The sequence below is a fragment of the Pectinophora gossypiella genome, chromosome 4, assembly GCF_024362695.1.
Source record: "Pectinophora gossypiella chromosome 4, ilPecGoss1.1, whole genome shotgun sequence".
NCBI lineage: Eukaryota > Metazoa > Arthropoda > Insecta > Lepidoptera > Gelechiidae > Pectinophora > Pectinophora gossypiella.
In genome coordinates, this window is record NC_065407.1 from 5840458 (window position 1) to 5854330 (window position 13873).

At 35.3% G+C, this 13873-nt stretch overlaps 1 protein-coding gene across 4 annotated transcripts in view; it reads right to left on the reverse strand.

The window, feature by feature from the left end:
- Positions 1–388: 388 nt before the first annotated feature.
- The window catches only part of LOC126366266 (DNA-binding protein D-ETS-4-like), a 28332-nt gene continuing 14847 nt past the window's right edge, over positions 389–13873 (reverse strand). For all 4 annotated transcript variants that reach the window (XM_050009338.1, XM_050009337.1, XM_050009340.1 and 1 more), the window contains exons 2-6: positions 10235–11042; positions 9485–9639; positions 7173–7314; positions 3588–3737; positions 389–1632 (exon numbers count right to left, since the gene is read on the reverse strand). In XM_050009338.1, coding sequence (XP_049865295.1) covers positions 1442–1632; positions 3588–3737; positions 7173–7314; positions 9485–9639; positions 10235–11042 — 1446 coding nt within the window. In that variant the 3' untranslated portion in view covers positions 389–1441. The remainder of the gene's footprint in view (positions 1633–3587; positions 3738–7172; positions 7315–9484; positions 9640–10234; positions 11043–13873) is intronic.

A 13873-nucleotide genomic window follows, 5' to 3' on the forward strand; every position in this document is an offset into this window, starting at 1 on the left:
ATAGGATATTTGAGAATGTTAAAAAAGGTGTAACTAAGCGTTCAAACCTGACTACAACTTTTATGACAATCATCTACCACAAACGCTTGTATCTATCGACCAAATTTTCAGGAAAATCACGTCGGTTTTTTAAGAGAACGAAGGTAAGTAGGAAAATGATATTCGAGTCCTCTAGTATGTCTTAGTAGCAAGTACCAGTGTTCTTGTAAATAAAGTTTAAATGATTATTTTATGGACTTTCAGTAGGTTACGTGTAGGTTTAATTACAAGGGGCAAATAATCCCGATACCATGCAGTAAACCTTAATACTTACTAGTTAAAGCTTCTCGTCGACGAATTCAAGTCAAGTCTTTTCACTCACAGTGAAAATAAAATAAATAAAACGTCATTTTATAAATGGCCATTTATTTTTATTACAAAATTACAATGATTCATTAAATCTACATTAGTTTGGTCCTTTAAAATTATTATTAACTTTTACATAACGCTAACTGCGTTGACTTAAGTATAAAAATATCCCAACACCGCTTTAGTTTAGATTTTAATAAATCTGTCCTTACGTCGGCGGGCTCCTAAAAATCACAATTTTCAAATTTTGTCCCAAATAAAATGATTAGTCTATTTGGCACAGAATTCTCGTTTAAAACCCAATTTTATCCAATTACCGCCCTTAAATATCAAAATAATATATTATACATTTCAAAGTGACGTAACTCGTCATAGTTTAATTGACGTAACTCGTCATTGTTTAATTGACATAACTCGTCATTGTTTAAGTGACGTAACTCGTCATAGTTTTAACATAAAATAGAAATAATAATCTCTTGATTAATATCAATTTCCACAATCGATTTTTAACAAATCTACTCGTAATAAAATATCGTGAGTTTAAAGAGAACATACATCTCTAGATTTACAAACTTACTAGCTAATAAGTACCCTGTATTCTGTGACACAGGCAACAAGATACTTCCAAATAATTATTGCCTTCTTGTATACTCGATTATTTACAAGACGCTTATTATAAAAGTTCATAGAACGTACTAGAAATATATCATAGATATATGGGATAAACATTACCAGCTTTCGACGAGAACGATTTTGACCGATTTTTAAAATCGAAAATAATTAATCTTTAATCGTAGTCGTCTAGTCGCCGGTAAAATTACTAGAACTTAATGTAACGCATACAGCGATTCCCGTCCTATAGGATTCTGGAGAAAATTACCTTTCTCGAATTCTAAGGAGGGATCTGACGCCTGGTTAGTCCGGACATCACTTGTCGGACGAGGCTACCAGGCTGTCACAACTCTGCAACTGCGACAAGTTTTGCGATCAAACCCAAAACTTGAGCAGTTCTTTGCCCGCATTACCGCGGCGCGCACACACTTATTTACAAATAAATTATTTACACTTACAAACTACCAGTTTGGAGTGTTTCTTACAGGCAATAAGGGTGGCAGAACTGGTACACCAGCCTCTGACTCCTTTCTGTCTTCTTCATGATTCCCTTTTTGTAGTATTGTCTGATGCTCCGCGACAGCTTGTCATAGTTCATCGCTGGTCGGTTCTTTCTCTTGCCCCAAAGCCTGGCAACGCGCACTGAATCCTCAATTTTGAAGACTCCGTTACCTGCAACAATACAGGAATTAGAATTAGTTTTATCAGATCAGTATTTGAATTTGAGGCGACACGCTTTTGCTAAAGCCTAACTTTGTTTATTGTTTTTCGCAAACAAATATACTTATTATGTAGTTATTCTATGGTTCTCTAAAGAAATAAATCTTCCTTTTACGTCAGCTGAACAAGATTAGAGTAACATTTTGCAAGATCATCATTGATCATTGAATTTATTGTAAAAAAACAGAACTAATTGTAGGTACCGAACTGGTTTCATGATATATCGTTGGAAATACCAACGCGCGGCTTGTCTCATAATAAATGGGGTATAAATCGTACGTTGCTTGTGCTATATCGTTACAGGCCAGTCACGATCAAGAGGTAACCTTTAGTAAGCCTTTAGTATTTCGTTCCATTAAATTACTCCTGCTTGTAAAGTAAGCGGCTGGATCACCTTGAGCCGAGAATGTCGCTGCCACAATGAATTTTCCAACAATGTAAATTTTAATAATAACGCCGCTATTAAGTGTATCAAAGTAATGGTTTGTTTGTGTAAGATCATGTATAGCGATAATCATACGATGTAATTTTCCATTAGACAAGAAGTTGTTGTATCATTAACGTGCCTTGATACTGTTAAGACTTGATTGCCTTTTGTAGGTATTTATACATTACATAAATACGAGTATGTAAATCACTGGTTATTTACTAGAGCGCCTTTACTTCTACCTATCGTAATGTATTGTATACTACTCCTATTTAACACGTCGTCCTTAATAATAAGTAATGTATTCAATGTAAGTTTTGCGCAGAAATGGGCACTCAGAGGGTAAAAAAACTTTGCTCATTCAAAGCCTGCGCAGGCGTTACCTACTCAATGATCAGATTCCGTGAGCTGAACCAATTATATCCAGCGATAAATTATTCTAGCGGACACAACTATTGAAACAAAGAAACGTGTTCGCATTGTGGCATTTAAGACATTGCGTGATACAGATTGTGGACATCAGGTTTATGAAAACCAGTTCGGTTTCTTGAAATCGCAGCTTTTACTGGTAATGGTTTTTCTACAGTTTCTTCTGAAACTAGTTGGTGGCTAGTTTTTAAATCTACTTACTGAAGGATACAGACCTGCTTTCATGTAACCGGACACATTAATTGCAAAGCTAAAGACAAACGGATACGCAATATTGATTATTTGTATAAATTAAGTACTAAAGATATCTCCTTGAACCTACCATAAAGCAGCTCGGTGACAAACGATAATAATTCAGTAGGTAAGTAAGTGATTATTTAATTGCGAATGCAATGCGAATCTATCCAAAGATCCAATCTATTCTCGACTCCATTGCGTGATAGGAATCCAAATATTTAAATAAGCACTTAAACAAATTTTATACAAAATCATTCGAATCAATTCTTACCATCAAGTAATTTAAATTCCAATCCTTATTGATTTATGTATAAGTATGTAGAAACGTATCTAGTAGGTATTGTTTAACGTATCTATATCTAGTAGGGTCGTATAAATTTTTGTATTCACCAAGCAGTAAATAAGTTCAAGATATCGATAAATAATCTGTTTAACGATAATTAAGGTGACTTTCAAAGTGATGTTGCTTTGATAAATTAATGTAGATACGTGGCGATGATAAATTTTGCTATATTTACAGTTTTTCTATAAAAATGTTATGATAACATAATAAAGTTGAATTTATATTCGAAAAATGGCATAGTATAAGGAATTCCCGTGGAGCCACAATAAACCAAATAAAATAACTTTTTTATGTAAAAAACCTTACTCTTTGTTTATGCATATTCTATGTAAAACAAAGTTAACGAAACAAACGCATACGTAAACACAAATAACTCTAGTCATTGCTATTAGTTTTTTCTGATACACAACCACTGCGACCGGCGATCTACCGAATCGAACGCTTTACAAATGTCCGTGAAAAAGTACTTACTTCTATCGAGCCATCGTATAGCGGAGCCATGTATCTGAGGAGACGCTAGCAATTCCTTGAGGAACTGCCACAAATGTATGTGAGTGCTGCCAGTCTTCGCCTTGCCACCGACTGATGCTGTGCTAGTTCCTGCTGATTCTGAATCTTCATCTGTGGATAAAGATAGCTATTATTAATATTATTGAAGCAGTTTGTGGCCCCTAAAAGATTAATTTGATGGTTATTGAAACTTAAGCTTGGTTCTTTTCAACGAACAATGTAAGGACGTTGTCATTATGTTTTGTTACTTTATCCTATACTTTAATAAATATATTCGTAAAAAGTAATCTTTTAAACACGTTGTCAATAGCTTCTAGCTTAGTCCTTGTGTTGTTCACATTTTTCAATCAAATTGGCGACCCAATTAGCCACCAGTTTTTACAGCTACCAGTGCCATATTTTTCCGCGATTAAACGATTCTAAAAATCAATAATTTATTGTAACATTATGTGCATAGAAATCTGTATCGAGACGAGCCATATGTGGCCTTAATACATACTAAATAGTCATTACTATCATTAACATTATGGTTAAGTATTATCTTCAGCGATTTAGAGGCATTAAGGGGTGGATAATGATGTAGATAGAAACTGGCACAATGTGGTGGCTCACGCAGACGTGTCGCATCACTTCCACGAGGGGCCTCGTATGGAGAAATGGGTTCTTTGAAACAGTTTTCTAGTCTAGTGGTGGAAGTATTAAAATTTGCGGAGCCTGTTAACATTTAGGTCGTCTGCTTGGAAAAATGCATTTTGGAAGTGGCTCATGGAATTGACGTTCTTGAAATGGTAATAGACGACGGAATGTCGTCTGTAGAAAAAGATGGAATGCAATATACTCGAGTCTCGAGAGAAACATAGAAATAAACTCTTTCATTTTTCGTTTTAGCCGAGTTGCTTGGATTTGAGTATGTGTAAAAAATAAGTACTTTAAATATTTACAAAAACTAGAACGTATACAGTAATTATTAGACTTACTTATCATATTATTCGATTTATTTACTACATGCGTAAACTACAATTTCAACCTCTAACCTTAACGATTAGGCGTAAACAAGTTGATAAGCAGACATTCAGATAAACAACGCTACAGTAGACAAGTTATTTAAAGAAAGCCGTTTCTAATGGAATGCTAAACGGATTGAAGGAATGAAGTACTAGGTGAAAACAGTTAGTGTGCAAGCATTCAAAGAAGGTAATAACATTCCTAAAGTAAGTATTTAAGGACTTAAATATTTTAATTTAACAATTCTTTTGACATTATATGCATTCTCCATACCTATCTTAAACCAAACGTAGTAATTTAGGTTTAAAATGTTATATTAATTGTTACGTAAGATCATTAATTTATATCGAATCCCTTAAAATTACAAAAAGAGAGTAGAGATAACTTCTAACACATTGTAAAACTGTAAACACGAGGACTAGAAAAAATCCGAAAGTGAATATGTCTTTGTTAATTTACAAAAAATCTCATATTACTTACTGCTCTCGAAGATGCAGATTGTTTAGATTGGTTATATTTAATTGCATCGATATAAAAAGGAATAACTAAAAAAGACTCTTAACTAGAATAATGATTTTGAAAATGTAGAATCATTGTGGTTCACGATGCAACTAGATTGAACAAATATTACAAAATCTGTAGCAGCTATAATTATTTGACATTGGAAACTTAAGAAAGATGAATATTTGGACCTTATAGGATACCAGCCGAGCTGTACACAACTGAATAGCAGCGTAGTTGGCAAACCGTGGGCTTAATCACACAACAAAACCAATACTTCCAGTCCCAGTTCTACATTTTTAACGTCAAGCAGCAAGTCTCAGTTGACGGACAGACGACCTTGTGAGTCCAGTGGCAAGCTTACAAAGTGGGTCGTCGGAAAACCATACAAAAACTCGACTTGACGTATATGGGGATCAAGAGTCCGAGCCTCATGTATAGGACAGAATGGCAATAGGACACACTGATTGATGGATCAACTCTAACGGGGTGTGGCAGAACGAGAATTGCTCTAATCCAATTCTTTAATTTTATCTTCTTATACCTATTCCAGAATTAAACCTAAGCTTTGGCGAATAGTTATATCAATTTTCAATTTTGTAAAGGATTGATATTAAATTCGACATTCCCGTTTTTCTTATCAACCCAACTACATAAAGCTACGTTAGTTAGCGCTTTTTACTGATTAAAATCCTCCCCGAAGTTAATAATGATGTTTTTTTTTATAACGAATAATTTTTTTATCGATAGCTTTTTCAAGGGAACAAAAAGCGTAAAACTACAATTTGTTAATAAGTACATGGATGATGTCAGCTTTACAAATACCCAATCTATCAATTTTAGATAACTGTATTATACATTGAAAACTTACTTGAATAATCTATCTTTAAATGTCCAAGATTAATGTGGGTATTATCTAAGATAGTGTCAATGAAAGTATTAAATTTTCATGTGCTCAAAGTATCACTAGAGGAATTTAAATTGAATTCGTCAAGCGACCCACTCTCCCCAATCGGGTCTTGTGTCCTGAGGCCCTTTCCGATATAAATCTCCCCGTCAACGCGCATGCGTCGGTGACAACTGCGCAAGAGATAATTGTCGAGAGCGATTTCCTGTGCTACTATCTAGCCAGTTTTTATTAGCTAGCGGTGAAGCTTCCATATGAGACGTCCAATCTAGAGATTGTCTTTTTATGTCGCCATTATTATCGTCCAACTTGTATGTACTGTCCAGTCTTCGTATCAACTAAATCCATCTATGACTAATGAGTGTTAAAATATGGCAGTAATGTAAATGATCTTTGAACTTATGACTAACAGCCAATACTTGACATCATGTGTACAAGTAATTAGCCTGTCAGTCTGCTTTTGACGCGTCCATCTTTTTAATATCCACATAAAGGTTTCACAAGTCATATGAGTCTGTGGTCATATATCATGGGCTTGTTTGTCTCCATTGGGTATATGTGGGCCTCTAACGGTGACCACAATGCATCTGCCGCGTCCGATGCATCGCCGTGCTACATCGCTTTGCTGACCGTACGTTACTTGTCTACTAAAAAGCTAATACCTAAATTGACAACCTGCAGCCAGCTAGTAATTACTTTGTGGCTATAAAACCGTGCTTTACGACCTACCTGTGTCCAGTGTAATGTTATTTTCAACTGAACATGTTATATCATGTTTTATTTTATATTTTTCATTTAATTTATTAACTGTGTGTTGCAGGTATTATTATATTAAATAATTTGTTTAATATTCTTTATCAAGTCACTATAATTTATAACTTTCATTAAAATATTGATTCGTATTATCTTTATTAGAAGCTATTCTTCTTCCAACGCTATTAATACTTTTATTACTTTTATCAAATAACATTTTATAAAATGATAAAAAAGTACTTATCTAAATATTTAGTTGCTGTGGGAATACACTGTTTCATAATACTTAGCAATATCTTTTTAATTATCTTCGATTTCTTCGATTGTCTCATACGTTACTTGCGAAGAATTTATGTTTAATATTGTAAAACAAAACTCACCATCACTCATGTCATCAGCTGAAGGAAGCCCAGCAGGGGCAGGGTTGGGAGAAGGTTGTTGGTGTTCTGACCACTGTGACCGCCACGCCTCGTGCCGTGCCGCTTTCCAGATCTCCAACTGTGCGTACAGTGTGCTTCCAGCCTGCAACAACATATCTTTATAAAATTCTTTGCATTTACTTATACCTTTTTTATCTACATCTCTACTGGGCTTATCACATACATTTAAAAATCATCAAAAGGAAAATAATATATAGATACGTAACTACTAAACTCAATAGTCATAGAAACTCGAAAAAGAAAAGGTTATATTTCCATACAACTTTACGCAAATTAGTATCATTTCCATTAAGGCATTTGTTTTATCGTAGTTTTTTAGAGTTTACTGTTAGTTAACAAACCAGAATTTGTATGCAGACACAAGTACTGGCGGAACGTGCCGCCGTCGCGACTTTCATCGGCCTTGGTGAAAGTCGTAAGCGCGTACGATAACAACAATTATCCCCCCTCGACGATTAGACGCTCTTTAGCGCTTCAAACTCCACAAATTGGTTACATAATTAGCAGTTCAACAAGTGTCTATTGTTTTAGTTACAGTAATAATTGTATTCTGGATAACAATGACATAAATGATGACCCAGAAATAGTAGATGATGTAGGTACATTAGAAACTAAGTAGGTTTATGTCCATACGTGCGAAGACAGCCACAAACCAAACGTGTTGAACAACTCTTAAGTGTTGAACAGATATCTCGATGAACAAGTGTTTAAAATTTACGTGTAGTAATATATAAGTGTCCATTAATGATTACCGAAGCCAGAGCACAACAATCAAGTTAAGTATCTGCGTAATGTATTATGTAAAACGTGCAACCTGGTTTCTTCAAACGGATTTCCTCAACAACTGAACCATAGAGGACACCAACGTAACCTACCCCGGAGGTACTAATATTACGTAAATTGATCCGAATAACCTAAAATCTAGTAGTGATTATATTATTGAGAAATACTTTAAACATAATTTCATCACTTTAAACAACAATGTACTAATACTTATCAATAGTTCAATGTTATCACAAATGACGTTGATAACATACGTTGTAATTGTATGAACAAACAAAGTAATAAAAAAGATTTAAAAGCATGCAAGTAGTAAGTGAGATACTAAAATTTGATAAATCTAGAGCTTGTGGATTATAATTGCGAAATGCGAGCGTGTCGACGTATGAAGTAAAATTGTTAGAAATCGTCATAAGTGGCACAGAGCTGCATCCGATTATGTCTTGCACTAGTTGAATCCACTCTTAGTAGATAGCTAATGACTTTGAATATAGACAAGAAACATCAGTTGATGATGCAAGAAAAAACAGAAAAAATTAGGAAGCAATTATCGAAATAATCGGCGATGATCTCTAATGTTCAACTACCCGTTAATCACATCCAGTCGAAATCAATTTGAAACAACGATAAATGGAAGCAAATTGAATCGTTTTTGTTCATTGTTTTTGTCTCTAAGTATAATAAATTAACATATGATCCACTCCATGGAAGATAATTTCTGACTCTTTAACCTTCATAACCACGTGATTTTGAATTCACGCGATACCAATTGTCGTCACGATGCATAATGATCACAAGACATACTACTTATCTTAATAACTAGTTAATTGTATTTAACTATGGAACAATAAAAAATATACGTACGGACTAACGCAACAACCAGTCAATAGAAGAGAGTAAAAAAATTCTTGTAGATATGAGACATACTTACCTGATTGAAGATTCGAGCAGTCATGTTAATTAATATGGAAATTCATGTAATTTTTTAAATAACCATTAGTGAAATAAACTGATGACTAAAACGTCCAATCAAGGTAACTGAAGGTCGTAGATTATATTTGTAATAATCAGAATAACTTGCTTTGTGTCCAGTTATCAGCAAACGGCGCATGCGTTATTGGACTTCGACCAACACGCCCTCAATCGCTCTCAGGGTCAACAGATTATCACCGAAAAATTCCATATTACAATAACAAAAGCTGTGACATCGTGATAAATGGCATCTAGGACTGATTTATAAAAATGAAAACAACGATCTTGTCATAATTATTACTATAAAGAGTACTTAGATGTTATACCAAAAATGATAAGGCGCGGTTACATCATCATCACATAAAGTGAGAACAAACAAAAACTGTTAATCTAAAAAACCTTAAAAGAAGAATTTCGAAACTGTCTTTGATTTTATTCTGAAAAAGTGCTACCTAGAAAAATATTATTATTAACAAAAAAGTTGTACAGACTGTTCTTACCTGTGGTGCTCTCTGAATGAATTCTTCCTCTGTTAACGCAACAAGGGCGGTTCCATTCATAGCAAAATATTCTTCTGGTACCATCGGCAAGTTGAAAGTATGTAGTGTGAAGTTGACCCATGATTTGACGTCTGCAGGGCTCCACAGCATTGGATCTAGAACAAAGGGAAAGAAACCTTAAACCTGTTCAACAGAGGTAGCTTTTACCAGAAGTACTATAATGTGTTATCTTATATTCTTTGTGTAGAATAATGATGTGTTGATCTGCGAAAAGTTTTATTCAATTAATTTGTTCAACTGCTGATTTGTTTGTTGAGTCTAAGCAATTAATAAGAAAAAAATGAGCCATTAGTACTTGTACATTAAATTAGTAGCAACAACACATCTTACGTAATCATCCGTTTATATGTGATTCTAAGAAACCATTTATATTATAATCTGTGGCAGTAGCCGTCATGATCTGTACGAGGAAACACATGGTTTTTTACTGACTTTAGATCAGTGACGTCATTGATAATTGCTTATTTATTACTACGTCAAGAATACTACAACATTCCTATGTCTTGTCATGGTATAGTTGTTGGTAATATTTTCTTATTTATGTGAATTCTTAAATACCTCTGTGGTAAAAGAAATATGATTCATGTGAAGGAACTTGTGCGTAGTTGCAGATAATAATTCGTCATCGTTATGTGACCATATTCTTTAGTTCATCATTGAGCTTTTCTCTATAAAGTAGTAGAAATTTACCTGGTGAGATCCCCAATACTGTGCACGTGTTGTCCACATCCCTTTTTGATTGTTCAATGGCCATTGATAACACTCTGTCGATATCTGGCGCCACTAATGAATCATCCCCTGTGCCGTTCGCGCCTCCGCTACTTTCTTCCATTTTCACACTCCCCAATTCCAAGGGGATAGGTCTGAGATTTAGCCTTTTCTGGAACGTGGTGTCTTCCAGGGCAGACCTAAGTAAAATGTGATCTCTGGGCTCTTCAATTTCTACTTTTGGTGTGATGTAATTCTGTTGCACGCTCTCCTGCAATATTTGATTCTCTTTCAAAAGTTCTTCAATATCGATGTACTCGTCGTGTTGTGGAACAGGAGAGGAGTACTGATTGTGACTGCCGTATGAGACGCACGATCCAGATGGCGAAAGAGGATAAGGAGAAGAGAAACCCGGCACTGTTAATCTGTTGGGCTCCTCCTTTATGAAGACGGGAGAATATCCGGTGTTCATAGAACTGTAGGGGGAAGACGGTTGGAGAGCAACTGTAGGAATGGATCCTTCGTCTGAAGATGGGGAAGGTGTGGGGTAGCCTTCGAAATCGTAGAGGCGTTCAAGGAAGGCGTTGTCTTCAGTAGTCTGTGTTTGTGGCTGTGTTGGGTATGGTGGTGGAGGTTTGTGCTGGGGCGAGTGTAGCATGGACTCGGGGGGCGAAGCGGCGCCCAGCAGACGTAGTAAGTGTTGAAGGTCGGTGGGAGAGGCGGGCACGGCTCGTTCACCCTGTGACGCCGACGGCGGGCTACACCCCGACCGCGGCACTGTTTGTGGCATCTGTTAACAAAGAAAATTGTACCATGAGCTACATTCAACAAAAAATAAATGGAACTAAAATATTTATCAAACAGTCTCTACATTTATCATCGTATTCAATAATATTCAAATCATAGATTTCCCAAATGATCAAATTTTACAAATAACATTTTTCATTCTTGGAACTTGAAATGCTACGTGACAAATTATCGTTAAGTTAGAGCATTAGAGTGACCATGATAATAAAAACATCTCATTACTTGTCACTCCTGTCAAATATTTGATTAACCAGCATTTTGGATGTTCAGTCATATTAGGTCATCGTCCACGTCATCGCTCGCTACTGACGTTCAGCCAGATGGCTTAACATAACAACTTCAGTTTATCTTTGTTTATTTATCCAAAGTCAAAGAGAGCCAGTTTTAGGCGCGGCTAATTTTATTTCACTGTTGCAGATCAGGTTTTTGGTAAATGTAACTAATTCGTTGAACTCGTTATACGTACATTTACGCTGGAAAGTGTCTTTAAAAAAAAAGGATTTACAATACTCCGAAAAACACGAAAACCGAGATATGAAATGCAAAATAAAACAATGAGTATTGAATTGACACTCACTCGCAGAAGTGACAGCCCCATAGTCTTACTAGATGATTACTGAGCCAACAATGTATCTTTTTCTCTTATTGAATATGTTTCAGGTTTGACCGGTTCAGTAATAATGCAAGTGTTTCCTCGGATTCTAGAAAAACGAAGCTGTTTTCTTCCCACGTCAGCAATTACATTTTGTTTTCATATTGATTGTTCTTCCGTAACGTGGGAATATTCAAATGGGTCATGTGGAATATAGTTGAACATGGAGTAAGTACCTACTATAATTTATAATATCGTCAAGCAAAATGACAGCAATTAATAAAACTAAACTATTCATATATTTGGAGGTTTTGATCTACAAGTAATATAGTGTGAAAATATTGGCTTTTGAAAAACGAATGATTTTAAGTAAACAAAACGACATCGTAAAACAATGACTGTAAAAGATGATTTTGCAGAAACCACGACGAATGAATAAATTACTTCGGAACAGAGCATGTAAAAAGTACGCAACTGAAGTAACATTGTTACACAAATCGTAAAGAACAAACAACCACATGGCCATTATGACATCCGGCCAACTAATAATGACCAAAGTTTTTATGAAACCTTTTTTAATCCAACCAAGTGTTTGATAGACGATGATCTGTGCGTGTGCATAAATGAATAATTGAATCGGATTATTTGAACGGTTGGCGCCTAGTATGCGGAAATACCTTAGGAATTTATGGACTGACGCATACTTCAATTTGGATAAGTAGAAAAGCTAACGCCACCGATAGACATCATCATCTTTGCAGAGACTCAGCTTTTTGTAACGTTTTGTAAACAACGATGTTAATGAAAATAGATAAATCGAAAATAACAATCCACAAATTCAGTTGGGTCATATTTTTTTTACTATGATACTTTTCGCTGTAAGGTTTTGGCTACTAAGACAGGTATCACGATAACGCTCATTCATTCAAAGGCCAATGATCAAGGAAGTTTTTAATTGTCCGAAAAAAAGAGCTTGACGTCACTTCATTGTGTTGGATAGTGGAGTAAGACGCATGCGTACCGGCAGCGTGACTACACAAATTGCAGCCTCCTGTTACATTTTCGGTGAGACCTTGGGGTTTTCACGAGTTCTCTCAAGCAACTTAAGACGTGTTGAAATAACTAATACAAGGAGCTATTTTTATTGAACAATCACCGACATAATACTTAAACGGTTTTAGTTTCTCGCTGCTCAACTAAAACTAAAGACAAACCATGTAAACGTGTTTAGCGGTTTATCATCCCAAAAAAGTCGTGAAAGCCAGGGGTTATATTACAACAAGGTTCTTCTGGAGACAATATAGTCATAAAAGATCACAAAAGAACAAAAAATAAATAAAGCTATTTTCCAACAAAGCCGTGACACGAGGTCCATGAAATGGTCCATTAAAAGGCTTATAGCGAGCCAAAATTTTGCATAAACCAACTATAAAGAACACTAGTCTCGTACAGATGTCTGCGGCAGATAAACTTAAATTGCCCATTAGTTTGGGTTAGCGACAAAACTGACAGAAGCACGTTATATTTTTGGAAACTACTGTACCTGCAACCCCACAAATAATAATAGCTACTAGAAATGTTTAAGCTAAGTGGTCCGATCCGATATAGTTATTCAACGAATTTGAGCTTGATGTTGAATCCAATGTGATCAAAAACATTGAATTAATTGTAGGTAAAACCAATGACGCTGAAAAATCTACATACGATTGAATGAAAAACGATTTAGCAAGAAACCTGATTTCTAAGGAGTTATAAACAAGTTGTAGTCCTGAACTAGTATCATTCAATAGAAAAACATGATTAAATCAGTGACATTGTTGACTTGTATAGTGGTAATCTTCTTTAATAGCTTCAAATAAAACCTGTTAGGTTTCGGTATTCCCACGACATTAACAGTCAATTAAACTGTTGTCGAAAGAGACGAATCCACAAATTGTCGGGTATTTTTATTGCTATATACTTTAGATTAGACTGTTACTGCTAGTTTGGCTTCAGGTGGTCTACTTGTCAATTAGGTGAAGTTGTTATAAGTCGTAACTTATTTACCAAACATGTAGTCAGGGTGCGGGACAAGGTTTCATATTACATCGTATCTATTGCTGTTACTCATGTGTGAGATGTAAGATGCTAGAACCTTCTTCAATGTAATGACCACTTCTACAAAGACTGACAAGGCGAATGACAATCCCTCAATGTTAACAACGTAAATTTCTCAAATGGCA